Genomic DNA, 21,828 nt, shown 5'->3' on the forward strand with positions numbered 1-21,828 from the left:
TAATGCCTACTGATAGAATGTAAAATACATGCTTTGGGCAATAAAATATATTGCATTGATCAAAGCTGGTTACATAAACAAGCTTAACCAACCATTGCAAAAGAGGTCATCATATCCACCAATAAATATTCAAACCCCATGACTGCAAACTTAGTCCTAGTCCAGAAAAGCACATACAAAATAGAGAGTTAATTAAATTGTCTTTTAGTTAACAACTGAGTTTAATGTTATGAGGAAATTATATACCTTTTCTGCTTGCAAAGCAAAGTGAACAGAGCAGAGAAAAACAAATTTCATTCTTACAACTGAGGAAATGTGGAGAGGCAAAATACACACAGGAGGAGAGTGTATATTTCAGACCACAAAAAATACAGTACATTATTCACAGAGTTAGAAAAAAACAAGACAATTACCAAAATGTTTAACTGGTAAAAGTTTAATGTCAACTTACTTATAAAAATGAAAAAATATTTTAAAATTCACCATACAATTGAGCAATCTGGCCCTACTGACTACCAGCTATAGGAAGGCATTTAAGGAAATGATGGTTGTGTCAAAACAAAGGCTAACTTGAGGCATGTATGCTGCTTTGAAATAAAAAGAAAAACCAAAAAAATCCTCTCATTTGCAGAAAGCTAGATGCTTAGCCTAGTTTTTAAAGCTAATTACAAAATCCTCGTTCATACTGGTCCAGATGTCTTGACAATTTCTTCTTCTAACAGAACTGTCAAAAGAAAAGAATTTTTTATGAGATCTTCATCCAGCTTAGTTCTAAATCTTTGCAAGAAGAAACAGAAATACAACACCATACATAGGATATGGAAATTACTAATTAAAGCATTTGCTTTTATTTTAACCATTCCTTCAGGCATCTGTATACAGACACTTCTGTAACTGCCACCTTATAAAAGGTTTTAAGGACAAACATACTTTTTCAGGTACTGCAAACAATTCTATCAAACAATTTCTAAGCTTTATATATTATTTAGGTATCTTGGAGCACATATTGGAACAATATGCACCAATAAATTATGTAAACCAAGATGCATGAAGTATTATTTTATGTAGCAGTCTTAGTGCACACTGCGGCATGGCCCTCCAGAGCTGCAGTGTTCTTAACACAGAAAAATAACAGAATGAGGTTATGCTTCCTATGGCATGCAATCACATCTTAAACTGTAAATTCTACAAGCCTTCCTTTCAGTGTTTTTCCATTTTATTGAACTACCAGTGTTTCTCAGAAGTTTTATAAATTCTTGTTTCCTGAACTTAAAAAAAAAATTCAATCAAGTTATCACTGTCCTACACTTATCCTGGCACAGGAATACAACAGCAGTCATGTCTCTCTCTTATTGCCTCTTCAGAATAGCAAAAACCCAGAAAAAACAGTAACAACAAAAGATCTAAAAAAGGCCTGTTACACTCACCAAAGCAGAGATTAAAACCAGTTAAAAAACTTTGGGTGAAGAAAGAGAAAACACAGTGACTAGCTTGTCACCACTTCATATGGCAAAGCAGTATTGCAATTAAATGTCTCAAGGACTTCCCTTCCCCTTTGCCACAAATGAGAGAGGTCACACCTTCAGTCAATTTAAATCTATTTGCAATCTCAACATGTAATATTAATGGGTTAAGAAGTAACTGAAAGTCAACAGAAAGTGGTTTGTCACATTTACTGTAAACCCAAATTAACTGCAGAGGCTGGCTGCCTTCTATCAAATATGCAGAGCAGTCTAACAGTCTTACCTTCCATCTGTTTCCACATTCATTACAGACAACAAACGTTGTCATGGGTTCATCAGCACTGCGGGTTTGAACCTTTGGCAAAGTCAAGAGCCAGAGCAGAAAAGGAAAATTAGTATCTTCAATTTTTGCTACTGCATGTTCAGTGTAACTGTTTAAATCAAAGTTTAACATTAAAGAAACAAATTTGCACAAAAAATACAAGTTAACTTTATGTATCATCTGAAACAGGGCGTTTTGCCTCTCTATAAACCCATTATAAACTTGGATTTTGAGAGATTTGGTAGCACTAAAATACCAATTTCCTCACTGAAACTGTACATGTATTTCTAGGAGCAGATTCTGCACTAAAAGTACAACATCCAGTACAGCTTCATATACATTTACCAATGCAAAGGCTTCAAAGTCTCATGACTGAAAAACAGCTTGCTATTTAAAGCATTTGATAAACAATATAAAATAAAAATGTAGCTGATCCTATGATGAAAATGACATTCCCTGAAGTACTGTTAAGCAATTTAAAGCACCCTTTTTGCATTTGTAGGAATGAGTGTAAAACAAGGTCTAGTGTTAGTCAAATGGTATATTATATAAATTAAGAAAAAATACATGTGCAGATATAATTTTCTGCCATTTAGTCCCTCTGTAAAAATAAGCTTACACACATTGAAAACAGTATCTCTCCTCCACATAAAACCCTTATGAATATGATGCATTAAGAATTAGCAAAAATTCAGCATTGCAAAGAAACTGATATTTCAATCTATACAGATCCAGCTTGGATTTACATAAAATTTTTGGGAAATAAATACAACAAACTTGCTTTACATAAGCACAACTAAGCAGATCCAACTAACTCCACATTTTGTAATTTGTCAGCATTTTGTAATTCAAATTTTCTTTCTCTGACAATCCTTATATAGAAGTCCAGGTTTGAAAAAGGAAGAGTCTGAATAACCACGCACCTGGGTGTATGTACAGTTCTTCTTTTTGCACTTGCCACATGTAAACAGATCAGTTTGGGTACCTCCTGTTTTAGCCATCTGGTGCTCTCTGATAGCTTCTTTGGTCAGATTTTTCCGCATTTCTTTAAGCTCATCACTTGCCATTTCCTGTAAAGGACAAAGAGCAGATAGAGTTTACTAGAGAGTTTTAGCTTCAAAACAAGTTACCACTGTGCAAGTCAATACAATTTTTTATTTAGAATCCATGAACAACTCTGTTGAAGAGCAATGGAATTTTACACATTTTTAATTTTACAAGACTTAAGCTAGGCTATTTCACAGCACAGAAGCTACAAGAAGTTAAAAATGTTCTCTTAACACAGGAAAAAAAAATAGTACAAGTTACAACATCAAACATCTAGAAACATTTCTATGCAAACAGACTTCTGAAGTTCAGAAATGTAAGCGAGGCAAGGTAGAGGACTTAAACATCCTCCAGAGTCAAAAAAGATGCTCTCCCTAGGTTGAATACTTGGATATTTATGTCATTGACCTACACAACATTTGTTACAGGAAAAAATTTACATTATTTTGACTACTTCCATACTTGCACTGATAAACACAGTACAGCCATAATTTATCATGTCACCAGAAATCATATAAACTTAGTTTCTAAACACTAACCAAAGAGCTCAGAATCACCCATTTTCTTTTTCCTTTAAAACAGTTTTAGTGCACAAGATCTCCACATCTAGTAATCAACTGTGCACAGCAAAACCAACTTGTTACATTTTTCTCCAATACAGTTTTATTTGACATCCCATGTAGATGTAGAATGAAAATCTTGTATCAATGCTGTTTCACTTCAGAAGTAATCTTAATACTAAGGGGGTTTTAGCCATTGACATTTTAATCCAAAACATTAATCAAACAAAAAATGTGCACTGGACAGGACAAAATACATGTTTATGCACTCAAACATAAATATGTAGAACAAAGAAAATCAAAATACATACTGAAGGTACAGTTTGATTTTTTTACACATTCTTTCACCAGCCTCTGTTTCCCCTAACCTTTATGTCAAGCTACAGTAAAAAAAAGAAAACAACCAGCAAATAAACCAAAACCAAGCTAAAACAAAAAACCCCATCCCTTTCTTTTGAACACAATTTTCATTAGTTGACCATAACTAATTTCTCTCAGTCTCCAAGACAGTTCTTCATACCTCATTTGTGGGGACATAATCTAATACGTAAAAGCATAACTACAGAAGTCAAACAAAATGAGATTTCATTTTTTTCTCCCATAAAACCTAATTTTTCATTTTACTTTCTACGTATATTTTGACTTGTAAAGTCACTTTCATGCCCTCTAGCCCAACACAGCCCTGTAATTCAGATTCTGCAAGCCACAAAAAAGCTACAGTCTTTCAGAAGTATGGGCAGCTTACCTAAATTATTTTTATGGCTAATAAATACAGGCCAGGAAATAAGTCCAAGAGAGAAATAGTTCAAGACCTGTGCTTTACTTACCTCTGCTGTCATTTTGGCAAACTTGTCAGGAGGAATGTTTCCACATAATACATTTTTCCTTAGGTTAGGGTTCTTTGCATCCTTGAGATTCGCTATCCTACTTCGTACCCTATTTTTGTATTTCATATCAGTGTTTTTTAATTCTTGAAAAATAGGTGCTTTGGATTTAAGGAACAAAACATGGAGAAGTAAAATAGAGTAAAACATTACCAAGTAAAACAGAGCATTACAAAGGTTTCATTCCGGGGGTCAAGTTCTAAACCAATGTAATTCTCCACTGTCCATCAAGTCCTCCCTCCATCCCAACCAACAGCTACTTTCCTGTTCAACACAGCAGAATTCACAACCTTCTGAAGCCTAATCATAGTCTAGCTATAATAATTTCAGTTAGAGTCAGTGAAACACGAATTTTTGGGTAGTAGGACCTCAACTGTAAATGTGAAAACTCCCCCATAAGTTTATGTGGAGTTTCTTGACCTCATCCTGAGAACTAATTCATTTCTGAACCAAATACTCAAACTGACAGCTCACTAACACAATTTTTTCTTGTAAAAAAAAGAACCCCAGATCTCTGTTCTTGAACTATTCAAACACTGCTACCACTACTACTGCAAATTCATTTAGAAATAAACTTGTAAAAAATTAAATAAAGACACTAGAAAATTATTAAGACTGTTCACAATAAAAGATTTTTAAATAGCATAGAAAAGCCCAGCATTTTATATAAGAATGCTTCAGTAATAGATAATATTGCTGCTACAAGGAAAACATATCGAGCTGAAAAGAACCCACCCATGCTCACCTACATGCATTCCTACACATTTTAAGGCAAATCATTTAGTTTTTTAAACACTAAATTTATGTACTGATGTGCTGAACACAGTTGTCATTTTTGTTTTATGAAATAAAAAACACTCAATATATAAATCAAATTAAATAATTTGGAAATTACTGCATTTTTAAAAAATACTCCTGCTCTAGAGCACAGAGATATACAACAAAGGATATCTTCTTCAATCTGAGAACCCAGCTCCTCTTCATCAGCACCAATAGCAATATAGTCATCTGAGGAAAACAAATTATAAAATATTAGCAACCTGACACTCTGTATTCTGTATCTCTGAGATCCCTATAGTTCCAGAACACAAACTCAGCAAATTATATAACACCTGCAGTGAATTTTCTTTTTGTATATGCAATTTTAATTTACTGTGTACTTAAGCTTGCAAAATTTATTACTTGGAAGAACAAGTGATAGAAGCAGAACAGTTTAAAAAAATTAAAAACATTCAAAAATCAAAAAACTTCTGACACCTAGTTGTAAATACAATTAGTAACAAAAAACATTGATGTACAGAAAAACCTAAAATATTCCAATAGGCTTGGCATCTATCCCATCTCCACAGCCTGTGCACAGATTATGATAAAAGGGAAACATTTAATATTGTGTTTAATCAATTGTTTTAGTCCACACAATACAAGAATAAACAAATAAATGTTTTGCATGCATGGAAGAGAAAGATTTCATTAGAAACACTGTAATTAAATAACAAACAATCTTATTAGATTTTTTCAAATGCAAAGCAGAGATGTCATGAAACATGTAAATTAGAAGAAACAGACCACAGCAGTCTTGAAGGCAACACAACACTTGAACTAAAATGTCTCAAGATAACTGTTAACTGTTTCTGACCAAAATGTTTCCTCTCAAAGATATCTACCTTTCCAAGGCATCTACATACACCTGCCTCCTCATCTCAACATGGGTGTATCTCAGTGAGTAATCCAAACATTAACTTTGATCTCATACCAAAGGCCATAAAACAAGAAAATAACCTTATTTTTTTAAACTCATGGACCATCAGTTTACATGTGCTGTAGAAAGCAACACAGCAAAACAACGTTTTTTGAAAAACTATCCAATATGAAGACTGCATGGAATTATGAACACTAAGATGTTGCATGTGACTGTCTGGTCCCAAAAGAAGTCTATGAACTATATATTCAGATGACCACAAATTCATGGCCTTTAGTCAGCTTTGTTTATTGTCAATGCCTGAATTTATATGAATTAAAGGAAGCATAAAAGAGTGAAGAGAGTAAACAGAGATGATTCAGAAGTCTACATACACTGGGCCAAGTTACACTAAGAGCAGAAAAACAGGAGATGGGTCATAATTTTGATAAAGAGAAGGATGCACCAGAAAAAAAAAAAAAAAGATCAGGTAATTCTGAAAAGCTCAGATTTCAGTTTGCTCCTTATCTAGCAAATCATTCCATATGTCAGTTTAAAGACACCCAAGTGTACATAAGAGATAAAAAGAAAAAAACCCAGAACAGTCAAAGAATTTACGGATACCCAAAAGGCATAAGGTTAAGAGCAATGCAAGACTCTCTTATTGCAAGTTATCTTGATGAAATGTCAAATATAAATCAAAATAGAAAGGCAGCCTTCAATACCTAAAATCTGAAGGCTTCCAAAAACTCTGGTGTAAGAAAGGCAGTCTTGTATATAGTCACACCCTCTCAGTCAAACAGCCCGAACCAAAAAAAAAAAAAATAGCAGCCTCCACAAAAAGATTTAAATGAAACATTAAGGAGGCAGTAACATTCCTGAAAAGAAGATCCCCTGTTGGCAAGATAGCAGATGAACTGAGGCACAAAATGTCCTGAATTAGCAGCAATAAAAATGCATTTTGAAACCTTCCCATGTCAAGGTTACTCATTACTTGTACCTTGGGTGAACTGGTTTATGGGTCTACACGCATAAATGGACACAAACAGGGTTTATTCTACCCTATGGGGCAGAAGAGAGAGTGAGAAAGACAGAAATAGAGAAGAAGTAAATAGTTAAACTTGAAAATATAGTCCATAAAGCTCACCTCCTGTTCTGAGAGCTGCAGAGAGCATTTCTCTACATTTCACTCGTACAGAGTCTGAAGTGCTTGGAGCCCGGGGAAAAGACGGGATGAAAGAATTTGAGGGAGCACTACCCTCCTCCTTCCTGCTGCTGGAATTGCTACTTGAACTGCTAAAAAAAGGCAAAATGAAACCAATATTAGTGTTTTTTCCCCCTTCTTCAAATAACCTTGTTTCTGGGCAAAATACGGGTCTTTTGCTATATGCATTTGATGATATTCCAAAATAAGAACACAGACCACCTTTTAGAAGTCATTTATAGCTCTAGAGTCAATACAATCTTGAAAGTGTCTTTATGCTATTCACTAGGGTATTCCACACAATAGAGACACAGCAGGTACTTCACTCCATTATGTGGCACATAAGCTTTAATTCTCAGTTCTTTACATTAACATGAAATCCTTTTTTCCTCCCACAGAACTTTACTTTAAGAAACAGTGACAATACATCACACCAACATTCGCCCTGCAGTGAATGCCTTGCATTCAACCTGCTTACTGTATTGAAGGGGTGCCATGGTCACAAAATCCCACCACAATTTATGTAGTTTTACAAACTGTAAACCAAGTTTTCAGCTTCCATCTGGACATACAGCTAGATTTTAAACTTCAATTTTAAAATGGCTGCTGAAAAGAGATCCCTAAACCCAGAAATGTAAAGAAGAAAAGGGTTTGCAAATACTCTTCTGCAAATGTTCTTCAGCTCCTACAGTGACATTAATGTAGGCTCCTTTTTCTGGTAACATATTTTGTGTTTACCAAAAAAAGTGCAGAATGTTTATCAAACATAAAAGCTAACATGCAAAAGAAGCATATGCAATTATCAGAAAGCAGAGACTGAAAGTTGTTTTACAGTTCTCAAACCTGGGTGCTACTACTGAGATAGGACAGAGTATTTGACAGACCCAACAGATGGAATAAACCTGTCTGGCCATATCTTAACCTGTGACTGACTTTCTTTTTTCATGTCAACATATTCCCCAATAACACACTGTTTCTTGTACAACTCTGTCTTTCAGAAAAGAAATGGCAGCCATCTCTAACATGACAAATTCAGACCAAATAGTTTACTGTTAACTTATACTGAGATTATTTGCACAGCCATTAACCTTTCTTCTCTGGCTTCAGGACTGTTTTGTGAGGAAGATGCAGGCTCCTTTTTCTTTTCTTCAGAATCTTTATCAGTTGAAGGTCCATCTGGAAATACAAAACATGAGAAACTCTCTTCTATCCAGAAATAGTAACTGACTTAAAGCAGTGGTAAAATACCATGATTTCTCCTGAACCAGTTGGAAATTCTATCAGCTCCCACTCTCTGCTTTGACCTTCTCTTGCAGTACAACCTTCACTTCCCAACTCCCTCCCAGTGCAGGAAATGGAAAACATGACAACACTTCAGATCCTTTCAGTCAAGTTCAGCATCTGCTTAGACTGGCAGTGAAGACATGATAGAAACACAGACTTTCATGATTTATTTTTTCCAACACTCCTGCATTAGGTAGACAGTAACTTTCTAGGTATTGCATCAGATCTCTGGAATCTGTCTTCCATGCTTTATATACTTAAGTTCCTACTACATACATGTCATTATTTTAAATTATATTGTATAAGACACCATGATTGGCAAAATATAAAGTCATTTTCATACTTTTGAAGGAGTTTTCCAGACACACAGTATTCTCTGTGATAGCTCTTAAATTATTTGCCTCAGTACTTAAATATATTTGAATCTGCCATTCCCATACAGGTTATTATGTTTCACTATGATTTTATAAAAAATAAAGACAAAAGCCTTTATATAAAAGAGCAATCACAACATTTAACTCTAGCACAGCAAGAATGCATACACCCTTCTATTGTAAAGAGGATTTCAGAGTGGCTAAATTGAGCACCTGCTTTGATTTGTTCTCTAGAAAGGCTGGCTCTCTACTGCCTACAGAGAAAGCCTAATGAGATTGGCATCACTGATTGACAGATTTCGTGAATTCCTCTTTCCAAACCCTTATAAAGCTGCTATTACACTTCTAAATTCATAGACTGTATTATTGGAATAAGCATATATTACAAAATTTACAAGTAATTAAAAACAGAACAAGAAAAGAAGGCTCATTCTTGCCAACAAAGATGGCCTGAACTAATCATGTTAATCCTTGTTTAAGCATCTAATAGTATCCTTATTTCCAGAGGAATCCCATCCCTGTGCTTCTCAGAGGAACTTGGTTGTATGCAACACACAAATTTGGGTCTCTTCAAACATCAAGCTTTTAAATTCAATTTTTATAGAGTAGAAAATAATTGTACTGGCTTTCTTGTTATAGGAACAATAAATGGAACATGACTTTGATCCTTTCCTTAACCTGAGAGTTAACGAATTTATCCAATCAAATAGCACTTTATTAAAAAATCATCATAAAAGAAGAGCAGAGACAGCAGTACTGGATCAGATCAGGCACTAATCTACTATCCTGTCTCCAGCTGCACCCATAAAGAGATGCACACAAAATAGTACAGGAATCAGAAAAGCATAAGAAGATACTGCTCCAGACTATTCCCCCAGCCTTCAAGAGCTCATCCATTGTTTACAATGTTGTATTCAATCCTTAATAAATTTTGTTTAATAATAAAAAAAAAGATAATTAAACATAGATGATGCACTCAGGATGATTGTCTTTAATAAGCTGTAGATGTTATTTAACAATTCCTAATAAAGATACCAATTTAACAACTTTTATTTATAAAAATAATTTCACTAAGAAAGCAAACAAGACTATAAACTGAATGGATCACATGAGTTCTCTGCTATGACAGCTGAAGTGCACTAAGAGAAAGAAAGCAACTCCCATTTTTAACATGCATACTCACTCTCTCTATGGCAACAACTGATTACATGATATAATCTTTAAAGATGTTCCAAATATGTATGCCATCTCATTTAACTTCATAATGTTTTAAGTGCATGCTCACTTTTGTCAGAGGCTTTAAAACAAACTAGCAGATCAAACAGTTATCTTGGGGTACAGCTCTGGTCCTGCAAAGCAGGAGCTTTGTTCAGCCCATTTACCTACACATTTTTTTTTGCCATACAAGTTGTCAAATTCAGGTCTGATCTGTGTATCCCCTGCTTATTATGCACCATACACACCACAGCAGCATAGCTGGCACCCAGATCTCTTTTATCTAGTTTCAGAAAGCTGAAAATAAAGTTAATATTATCGTAAGTGTTAAAGTCACTCTTATGGATCATAAATTGGAAAGCACTAGAAGAGATGCTTTCCATCCTTAAACTCACACAGTAATAAGGATATCTTGTTTTATTGAAATACTGTATTGACAAAAGAGGAGAGTGCAATTAACAGCCTGCTAGGCAGCATTTCATCTATCCACTGGGGAAAGAAAAATGATCCTTGACAAATTAAAAGTCCTTACTAATTAGCTTATTTTTCATTCAATGACCAGACTCTAATAGAAAGGAAGAATGACCATCTAATGGGAACTACGAAAAACCACAGAAATTCTAACAAAGTAAGGTGGAAAAAAATGGCCCTTCTGTGAAACATCTTTAAAAATTCCAGCGTGATTCACCTCAGGAAGTCTACAGAGCATTATAAATATTTATATAATACAAACTACAAGTTGTGCAGTTCCTTTTTGCAACTCCATACAGCTATTCAAACTTAACATTTTTTTGTTCAGAAACAAATGGAAACTGTCACTAATTTTAGGACTGAAAACTGTAAGTTCGCAGTTTTAGCTATTTCATCTTTAGGTAGCCATAAAAAAATCTCAATACTTTGGGTTTTTTATAAGAAAAGTTAATTTATATTAACACTTCTTCTTTAAAATACAAAGAATATGGTAGTTACAAGAATAGACTATTAGCCATCGGAATAAGACATTCAAAGTTTAACAACTGCACTGCAGTTTCTACCTGGGACTGGTAATTAAAATTTAAAGACACCTGAAGATTCTCCAGTGAAAAATCTCTCCAGGGTCAAATAAGACACAACAGTAGTTTGTGTTATCAAACCACAAAATTTCATGTAATAAGATATAGCCAGATAACATAATTAATCTGAATATTAGAAGCCATTAATAGCTTTCTCCTAGATTTTTCTAACTATATTACAAGCCAACAATAGCATCTGCTAGTTACAAGAAAAAATTAGAAAAGATAAAGATGTAATATTATTAATTTATAAATTTAACTTAAAATTAAGAAAAATATTAAAGTTTAAAAAAAATCCAGAAACATGAATGAAAGGTGGCTAGTTATTACCTGGAATCACATGAAAATTTAATTTAGGGGAATATCGTGTGCTGCCTACTCAGGAATCACCACCAGAACTTGGAAAGTTTTCTGAGCATTCACTTTAAATAAGTTAAAGGAAAGAGATAAAATAACAGATATCAAATTGCATAGTCATTAATTTCACAATGACCTTCATATTCAAGAATTGTTTAAGCCCATTTTCCAGACTCTGACCAAATAATCTTGAGATGTACAAGCAGCTACACTTGCCAGCAATTCCTCCATGATGTAGTAAGGCATGAAGGTAAGAAAAGTAAAGTTTCTTTTCAGTAGTAGCACTGGGAGAAGGAATATCTAAAAATCCATAAATAAACAGCAAAATTATGAACTGTTTGCTATTTTAAAGACCTTTTTATCATCACTGACAAAAGATACATGGCCTTTTCACTATATGTGTTTCTCTCTTACATAGTATAATGCATTTGTCATTATCTCTCCACTATTAGCTTAACAAATAACAGACCTACTAACAGTACGTGAACAGTTCCAAATATACACTTGACAGTAGGTGATTTCTACAGCTCATACTCGATATGAAAGTGAAACTACTGAAATTGTTTTTGCACTTGATTCTGCTCAATGTCTTATAAAGACGTATATTCTTCTTATCAATAGAAAATAATACTTGTAAATGCTATTAGACTCTAATTTAAGAATTTGTGTTACCAGGAATTTTTTTTTTTTGAGCAAAGTCAGTTGGTTTTGAGATGTCCTTGAACAACTTCACTTATGACAGCATTAACATACCTGTAAGATAGTCCTAGACTGCACCTGCTGGCTCCAGGAGAATCAAATCCAGGTTTGAAACAATAAACGATTTTGTGAGCAAAGTAATCTTTGTAAAATATTTTTGTGATGCCTGACTGGTGTTATTAACACTTCAACACTCTTTTAAAATAAAAATATCCCAGCATATCCTTCTTTGAAATAGGTATTTCAAAATGTTTGTGGTCTCACTTTTAGTTTTCAATACTGGCAACAGATTATCACTTAACACTAAGAATATTGTGTCATGATTCTGCATTTTCAGTTCAGTACATAAAGTTACTGAAGGAAATTTTACTTAGAGGTCTGGATATTCTTTTTCATTATATACTCTCCAGTTCAGCAAGTAATTATTTATTATGGGGGTTATATTCCTTAAGGAATTTTTGTTGCTTTTCTAACCATAAGAAACATTCCTGACAATCTAAAGGAGTATGCATAGATTCATTATCTGCACAGCATACTCTGCATGTTCAGCCACTTGGCAAAAGTCATTATTTGGAAATCCCATGTTATAACTGAGCAGCATTTTATTCTGAGAGCTGAATTTAGCTCCTTATGCAAATTGTGACCATCTCTGCTGCATAGTTTAACTTTCAGAAAGTATCTGAAAGGGACCTTGCACTGTGGCTCATCCAGTGAGTCACTTCAGACAATGATCACAAGCCCTCTGCTGCACAGCTTCTGACCCCTCCAAAAAACCATTGGTGACCTGGTAAGGCTCGAGTCAAACCACAAAGATCTGGTGATTCACAACTCACTTTGATTTGTTCTCATGTTTCCCATGCATTTCTCAAAACTAAATTCTGATAGCATTGAACTGAAACATTACATGCAGCCTGAACAGTCAACAATTCTTGCCTAAATTCAAAATGTCATTTATAAAAATAACTCACAAAGACTTCAGAGCTCTGAGTACAATGCTTGGTACGATTAACAGCTGTCCGCTTCTGCTGCCATCTTTGCTCCATACCATTCTACATGCACTACAAACAGCAGAATCGAAACTGATCTCTCAAGCAGCTCAACATAGGGAATTTCGTATTCTTCCAAGAAAGTCAAAACTAATGATAAAACAGAATAAGAGTACTTTGTAAGATTCCCACCCATACTTATACCCTATCTTTCACAGTTATGAAACTTTATGCTCTAATGAGTTACTGAGGAGTGATAAAAGAGGCAAAATATTTGCCTTACTATGCTATCAGATCTACATTACAACCAAGGACAATTTAACTACCTAAGTTTTGAATGTAAGCAGTGCTGTATTTTCAGGATTAATCAGATTTTAGGTAGTAAGTGCATTACCACAACTATACTAGAACTGGCACAATAATGTACACACAGTAACAGCTATTCTGTTACAAAAGTTAGCACATGAACAAAGGTCACATACCCACTGCCTCAAGAAGTATTCAGTTCTGATAAATGCCAAATATTTTTTATTTGCTTTCCAGCTCCTTACATGTTTGACTTCATCTCATGCAAAAAGCCTTAGGTAGAGTCTCCCAACTGTGTTAAAACAATCTGAATCTAGCAAACTACAAAAGGGGAAGCTCCACTTTGCCCCAGCTGTCTGTTACTGCTACAATCCCTGTGCAGGAAACAGTAACTGCAAACAGGATGGACCAAAAAGTGACAGCTGAAATTGAAGCCAGAAGAAATGAACAAAACAATTAGTTTCCAACTGGCCAGTTCCCAGCTCTGGTCTTCTGGACAGTCACTCCAGCACTAGTTGTAACACAGGAGGGAGCAAGGAGGCACCTGTGCAGAAGGGAAGTCAGGACTGCTCCTTTGCACAGCTGCCTACACCCAGACTGTCCTGCTGTGACCTTCAGGCACCACGTTCTTACCCAGTCTTTGACAGCAGAGAAACCCTCCAGGAAGGAGTGACACTCCCCATGTTTCACAGTGTTTGAACACTTAGACACCAGTAAACTTTAAGTAACAGCATATTAAGATAAGTTTGACTAATTTAAGGTACTCAAGTGTTAAAAAATTAAGACAATTATTTTTAGTGTCTTAACAAACAAATGGCAAATCCCTTAGTCATAACCAGGCAGATATCCCACTCCCCAAAGAGAGCAGCACCTGAGCAGTGAGAAATCTGTTGGAAATTAGAGGATGCCCTCTATTATGTTGTCTAAGCTAAGCTGCAGTATTAAAATTCTGAGCTTCCAAGAAAAAAGATTAACTCTCACCAAATATTTATATGGTTTTGTTCTTAAAAACTTAGACTAATAACTTTTAATAATTTGAGAGCTAAATCACTCAATCCAGCAGCTACTTGTAGAAGTCTTTAGAGTAACTAACACTATGCAAGTCAATTTCTCCACTTATATACCTCACCACTTTTATGTACTGATATAATAAAGTTGGACTCCTATATTTAAGTTTAAAAATAAAAAAGTACATTATTTTCACTATTTGCCAGTTAACTCTGATCAGATCTTACACTAAGATCCTGTATATGCATTTACTTTTATAATAAGGCTCACTATGAATTTAAAGGTATTTTATCAGCATGTCCAGTACTATCTAATTTTAACTAATAAAACTAACATTAGTAGGTAGGTCAAAAGTCTTTAAGGCAGCTTTAAAAAGTTTGCTGTAGAGGCTGTTGTTTCTAGAGCATCAAAATTTAACGTTCTGACAAATTTTCCATTTCTACAAACAGTCAGAGTATTTTCTATATCATTTACAAGACAGTAATAAAGTATCTGAGAAAACACTTCACAATTTATAAAAATGAAGCTGAGTTCAAATGGTAGGGGACTGACACTCTTCTGGTATTTGGCATATTTTTCCACACAGAATGGTAAATATTTAAATCATAACATAAACTGCTTTATGTTTTCTACTTTAAAAATAAAATAATGAAAATAGTTTCACGTTTTCTATTCTAGAATTTTATGCTTCAAAAATCTTAATTTACCTAAACTTACATAAAAAGAAACAAAACAGAGTGCACCACAGTGCATGAACAAAAACACATTTTGAGATTTGTTTTCAGATGTATTAAGTACTACCAAATACCCTTGAATAAAACCCTAACAGAAAGATTTCAAGGGTATTAATTGCTTTAAGGCAAATTAAAGAAAAACTATTAAGTCACTAATTAGTGAGCTATTTAAAATTATGAAGATTTTAGAAAGTGCAACTCTGCTTCTCACTACCTGTAGATTCTAAGAGATTTTAACATAATTTTTACTGGTTTTTTCTCTTCAGAAATCACTTCATAACCAAACTTCAAAGCCTCCACACTCTCACATAATATTCTGCAGCAGTTCTTCTGAGTACTTGTTATATTTGACAAAGAAAATAGTCAAAAAGAGGTTGCAGTGCTACAGTACAATCATTCCAGCTCAACTGCAGGCAATGAGACTTCAGAAATTAATCATGTCAAAGAAGCTGATTTTCTACTGCCTGCCAGCCCCAATAAGATATATTAACTGTTTCTCTGCATAGTCTCACAGTAATGGCCTGGTGGCAGTCAAAGAGCAAAAAACCAATTACACCAGTGCAGGAAGTTCCAACATTCATACAAAAGCACAATTATGTCTAAAGCAAGGCAGTGTCAATGATGAGCACCAAGGCTACACAGAGTTAAAACATGCAAGAGCAGGGATGTTTCTGCTGCCATACCTAACAGCTTCTTCCAAGACTTGATAAGAGATTTTGCTAAAGATGTAACCTCTTCATCCGTGCTTTGCTTGCGTATCGCATTCACTGACATTCCAATTCTGGTAGACTGCAAAAGAAACAGAAATATACATTATCACAAGTGACATGAAGACAATTTAACAAATAAATATATCTATAAATTTGTACTTTGACTTTATTTTTCACTGTATCTTTTTCTTTTTTTTATTTTGTGATGGGTTTGTTTCCTTTTTTCTTGTGATTATCAGGACAAAATACTACAAGCGTTTATAAAAATTATTTTAACAACACAGACATTTTAAAAAGAAATATGACACAACACAAAAGTTTGGGGAAGGGTGGGCAGTTATGGTGGGCACAAGAGTTAAGGACTGTATTTATATTTCAGCACTGTAAGAAGCTTGCTAACCTCTTCACTGACATCATACTCTTAGAATTCCCATTAAGTGGTGGTGGAAAAAGCTGTAATACCAGCTGGGAGCAAACATGCTTTAGGTACCTAAAAATGTTGGTGATACTGAGATTCTTTAGGATCCTTAGCACAGAGAGTTCTGACTCTAGATGGAAGCAGAACTCTCTGTGTTTAAGATGAATGAGCTATTCTATCTTTATGAAAAGGCTGAGACTGTGACAAGCTTTAAGCCTTTGCCACTACTGCCACCTACAGAGTGAATATGAGAGTTACAACTCATACCTATCAAGACTCAGACGAGGACATAAATTTACCTCAACAGTAACATTTTAGTAGATTTATACCTAATGTGTTCATGTAACAAGGAGAAAATTTCCACTCTTAGCTTCACAAGAGGAGAAAAGCATTTCACAATACAAATATGGATCTTATTATCTTTTTGTATTTTGACTGATGACTACATTAATTTGTTAAGATGCTTAATTTTGTTGCATTACCATTTAGGACTCACTAAATAGAAATTACTCTCCTTTTGCAATAGATCATCATAAACTTCCATCTTCTTAAAGGGAAAATTGAAATCTTTGTGTCTTGCTAAAAATGGAAATGATCTGTTCCTGTAAATTATTTCAAACAACACTTTCTGAGGCATCATGGATGTGCTAAATGACTGGAAACATACTGAAATAATCTGTAGCTATTTCAACCAAGGAAACACATCAAATAACCTCAAGCTTGAGCATCAGCTCTAAACACGTATTTTGAATTAAAGAAAACAGATGGTTACTTACCTGTAACTAAAGTCTTCCAAGATGGACACTGTTCACTCACATTAATGGTACTGGCCATTTCTCTTGATATTTTGAACACTTAAATCTCAACATTATGTTCAGACAATAAAGAATAACATGTCTTGAAAATCCATCAAATACCACATCTGGATGAGAAAAATATTTCTACCAAAAAACTCAACCCTCCATTAATACCTGGGCACAACAACAGCCTATGTTCACCAACAAAGGGAAAACACACAAACTTACAGAGTTACTTAAGTAAGTAAAATCCAAAAACTCAAGTAAAACTCAAAACTAACTAGAAACATTTCTTCTTCTGATCACACAAGAGTGACAGTTTATGGAAACCATCTGAATTGCCAGCTCTTAATGAAGTACATAAAAACAACTCATTTCTTCACTTTCATAGAGCACTGGATCGGGTCTACCTGAAGAGAGGAAGTCATGATCATTTAATTTATCTGCCTACTAACTGGCACAGATAGTCACTGTTATAAGATCACTGTTGTATTCTCTAAATGTCTGTGGTTTAGTGACAAACCATTATTTGAAATTTTCTTAGTCTTCCTGTCTGTAGAGTTGTTCTTGCAATTGCCATTTTTAAGGGAAAAACCCCAGTATTTTCATTATTCCCCACTTTAAATTCTAGAGCACATCTGCTTTCAGAGTAAGGACAGTCAAAGACAGCATAAGAGTTGTTTTCACCCTGAATCATGGAAGCTTTGGCCAGCAGCCCTCAGTAGTGTGAGCAGCATTGAGCATAAGTAACCTATGACTGGACACAAAGTGGCACATGGTGGCAGCAGGTATTCTCTAAACCAGAACAAAAGCAAAAATGTAAGGAATGCAGCTGGGGAGGAAGAGCAGCCACAGAAGCAAGCAGAGGTGCTCCCAACTTTAAATTGTAAGTGTATGAGGATAGAGAATTGGTGAGCACTCAGACCAAAGCAGAGCCAAACCACCTCTGGGTTCCCAGGTCTCACAGCTTGCTTGCCTGTGAACTGGACTGAAGCCACTAACAAGAGAGACGTGTGTGCAATTTCCTGTAAAACCTGTTTGTTAAAATAAAGCCTGACTGCCTCAATCACTGTTTAGCAGTGCACTAACCACAATTAGCACCAGGGACACGATGCCTTTAATGCTGTGAAGCTGCTAAACAGATTTGCAAGTCAGACCACAGGATAAATCATGTGAGGAAGCCTACTGGCTCCCTGCCTAGCTGAGCAAGGATCAGCTTGCTTACATAAAACTCATCAGATGCAACACAGTGGTAGTATTTAATAATCACTCCAGCTTTCTGTGAAAACAAATGTGGCATGAAAGACACAGGACATCAGCACAAGCACAGACTACTAATATGCACTTTCCTATTGCACCTATCTGTAAAACTAGTCAGAGGACCCCATTATTTCAGGCTGAAGTACCAGTACAGGAAAAACCATCACTACTCTCATTACACAACAGTAACAGAGCTAGCAGAGCTTTTCACAATGTAGCCAGCTTTCAAAACTTCTTAAACATGGCTATGGAAGCATGCTTTTCTCTTATGTTCTGCATTTCATCAATTCAAACACATTTGTCAGAAGTCTTGATCTACACAGAAGAAAATAGTGCCTCCACTATCTCACAATCATCACCCTTCTTGACACTAGCACACTAATAATCCTGCACCAGAGCAACGAGTACAATTACTTCACATTTCAACTCTTGCCCCAAGTCCACCATTGCTTAAGCAAATTTGGGAGGCCAACAAAGAAAGTTTATGTCAGACTTTGTATATTTATCAAACTCTCAAGGGGGAAAAAAAAAAAAAGTAAATTTGAGTCCAAATATGTTGCTAAATGCAATCTTATGCAGTGGAACTGTTTTGAATATAGAAATGGATATTTATGAAAAGTTTCCTAACTAAGGTACAGTCAATGCACTATGCAACAGTATCCCAAAGTACTTGAATTTCCAGAGCACTTGCAGAGAGATTTTTAATTCCAAAGGCAAAAGAACATTAAGATACTTAATGAAAAATATAATTTGCATTAAGACCTTCAGAAAGAAACTCCGAAGAATCAGGTTAACCAGAGGGGTTTTCTGAATTTTGTTCTTGTTTTGTGTGGGGTATTTTTTCTGGGGTTTTGTTTCCTTTTTAGAAAAGAAGGTTGAACATAGGGGACAAAGTATCAAAGTACCAAAGCATTCATGAATAAAAGTGACACCTTAAAATTCCTATTTTCTGTCAGAAATAGTATAACTTACTGAGTACATTCTGCAAGTATATAGGATGCATGAATCAAAAATGTAATTCCTTCTGGCACCTTAAAAATTTGAACTTTATAGCTAATTATTTATCTGTAACCATTAATTGCCCCATGGAAAAAAAGTGACTTTTCAGTCTCCTCCAATTTAAGCGGCTAGTATGTCAAATCAGGTCTCAGATTTAACTCTGACACTTGAAAATTTTCACATATAGGAAATATCTGACTAGTTTGGAAAAAACGTTACTCACTGATGGAATAAATGACAAGCTCAGAAACTTGACATGTAAGGAAAGTTGACCTACTTTATTTTTGAAAGAATTTACAAATAATATATGAAATATTGCTAGAGATGTAAATCTAAGCAACATTAGTGAGAATATCCATACAACAGGGGCAGATTGTGCCCCTCCATCACTCCAGCCCAGGAGAGCAAAAGAAAAGTATAATTACCTTAAGAAATATATTACTCAGAGTGAGGCAGAGAGGATGTGGAATGTGTCAAATACTACTTGACTAAAAGGTATCAACTATGTTTCTCCTCACTTTCAAGGCAAAACTAGAGCTAACTACATAAGAAATGTAAGTAAAAATGTAAGATTCTATGTCCAGTAAATTTGTAAGCAGCTCTTCTCCTCATCACAAAATTCCCTATTCTCATCTTAATCAGAAAGACAAGCATTAAGAGTTTGCTACTGGAAGAAAACACTTAAGGCAAATGTGATAAATGAGGTGAAGTGAAACTAGATTACCATGTAACAAATCCAATGTTTTCAAGGACTTTGGACCTAGGAATTTAATAGTGTAACCTTCAAATCTGCTGGCTCCACTTTTCTCATTAGGGAGTTAACATTTGCAACATAATAACAATTAGAAAATCATACCTGTAGTAACTCAAGGGTCATGGGAATATTCTTAAGCTCCTTCAACAAATCAAGAGCTCCAGCCTAAAAAAACAGAAAGAAAATAAGTCACCTTAGTAGCAATTGGGAACTTAAAATACAATGTCAACAATATAATCTTATCTGCCTTCAGGGTCACACACCGGGTTCAAGCCACCGGCTCTCAATTTATCCACAGAACTAGAACAAGGAACATTCCACTCCACAAACTCTTAAGCATTAACAAGCCTTAACTTGGAAATCAAAGTATTCTCTCAAAGACTAGGGGAGTTTTACCCCATGTAACTCAAATGACAGTCAAAGCATTCTGTCAATTACTACTTAACCAACACACATCTTCAAGGGTGCTTTGCTTAGTAGCATCAGAAATAATCCAGACAACAGCAGCAGTTTCCAGTTCAGAATAACCACATCAGTTTTAGAACAAGAACTTGGAGTTGAGAAGCTCTGCACAGTCCATCAATAATGCACATATATATGTATAAAAATACAGAGGTATCATTCTTAACTGTATTTGTGGTGATGTGGTAAAGTCACATGTGTGGGTTTTTCTTTTCCCCTGCTAAGACTGTTAGAAAAGGTACTAACTAATTCTGTGTCAGAGACTGTACCATAAGATGTTAATAAATTCTATACCCAGCTACTCCAGCAATTAACTCCTTAGCAATACAGGCCTTACTTTAAAAAAGTTTGCATAAATATGAGCTCTGTAATTCTCTTTAACCTCTCCAACCTTGATGATCTATCAACTCCACTTCAGCAAAGCTCTGCACTATCCCCTTCTGACTGTGCACGTGGGCTGTCAGCCTACACAAACTTCCCAAAGGCTGAGATGATTTGGCTGTTATTCAAGTGCACGTGGTGCTGAACCTGGAAGCTATGAACAGAGGGAGGCAACAACTGCCTGTGCATCCCAGAGGCCATTCAGCTCACTCAGGCTCAGTTCATTACCTTTCCTTTGTTTTTTTAATTCGTGAAGTTTGGAAATAAATCCCATAAGATTTCCATTTGTAAATCAGAGGAACTGGATTCATTTTTCTTTCCTTACCTCTCAACTCATCCTACTTTATTTTGTTTGCTTTTCAAATTCTCCCTAATCAACTTCTAATACAACACCTGTTGCAAGGAAACTTAAAATATTCTGCTACGTCTGCAGTCTTACACTTCAACCACTGAAGATAAAATCAGCTAGGAGGTTGAGAAAGATGGAAGCAGAATTTTGGTGTCACATCCAAAAACACTCAGCTTTGAACATCTTCAAATGTGTGCTACAACCTTTCTTTTTCAAATATTTCTGACCCAAAGAAGACCTAAAACATTTCATCAAACTCCACTTTACACAAATTTAATTAACATACAAAGCTAAAGTTTTATTATTTTGCCATGATAGCAAAAGCCTCATTTAACTTTTATTCATTATATACAAAACTTCTCTAGCCTTAACCACAGAATTTTAGCAGCAATGATGCAAGACTGAGAAACATCACAATGTTTTCAGGTGCTAAATTGAGTTGGCATACTAAACCATATCTTTCTCTCAACAGTCATAAGCTTGGTTTCTTCTGTGCAAACACAGATCCAAAAAAAGCAAGTTAAT

At 35.0% G+C, this 21,828-nt stretch overlaps 1 protein-coding gene across 3 annotated transcripts in view; it reads right to left on the minus strand.

The window, feature by feature from the left end:
• Positions 1 to 420: 420 nt before the first annotated feature.
• Positions 421 to 21,828, minus strand: part of LOC306799194 (transcription elongation factor A protein 1) — a 43,672-nt gene continuing 22,264 nt past the window's right edge. For 2 of the 3 annotated variants that reach the window (XM_079299869.1, XM_079299865.1), the window contains 9 exons: positions 20,214 to 20,276; positions 15,857 to 15,962; positions 8,247 to 8,334; positions 7,102 to 7,250; positions 5,228 to 5,284; positions 4,220 to 4,374; positions 2,709 to 2,855; positions 1,747 to 1,818; positions 421 to 724 (listed from right to left, as the gene is read on the minus strand). In XM_079299869.1, the coding sequence (XP_079155995.1) occupies positions 716 to 724; positions 1,747 to 1,818; positions 2,709 to 2,855; positions 4,220 to 4,374; positions 5,228 to 5,284; positions 7,102 to 7,250; positions 8,247 to 8,334; positions 15,857 to 15,962; positions 20,214 to 20,276 (846 nt within the window). In that variant the 3' untranslated portion in view covers positions 421 to 715. The remainder of the gene's footprint in view (positions 725 to 1,746; positions 1,819 to 2,708; positions 2,856 to 4,219; positions 4,375 to 5,227; positions 5,285 to 7,101; positions 7,251 to 8,246; positions 8,335 to 15,856; positions 15,963 to 20,213; positions 20,277 to 21,828) is intronic. The other variant, XM_079299866.1, reaches the window with a different exon arrangement.

The sequence above is a fragment of the Erithacus rubecula genome, assembly GCF_903797595.1.
Source record: "Erithacus rubecula genome assembly, chromosome: 3".
In the NCBI taxonomy this organism is placed as follows: Eukaryota; Metazoa; Chordata; class Aves; order Passeriformes; family Muscicapidae; genus Erithacus; species Erithacus rubecula.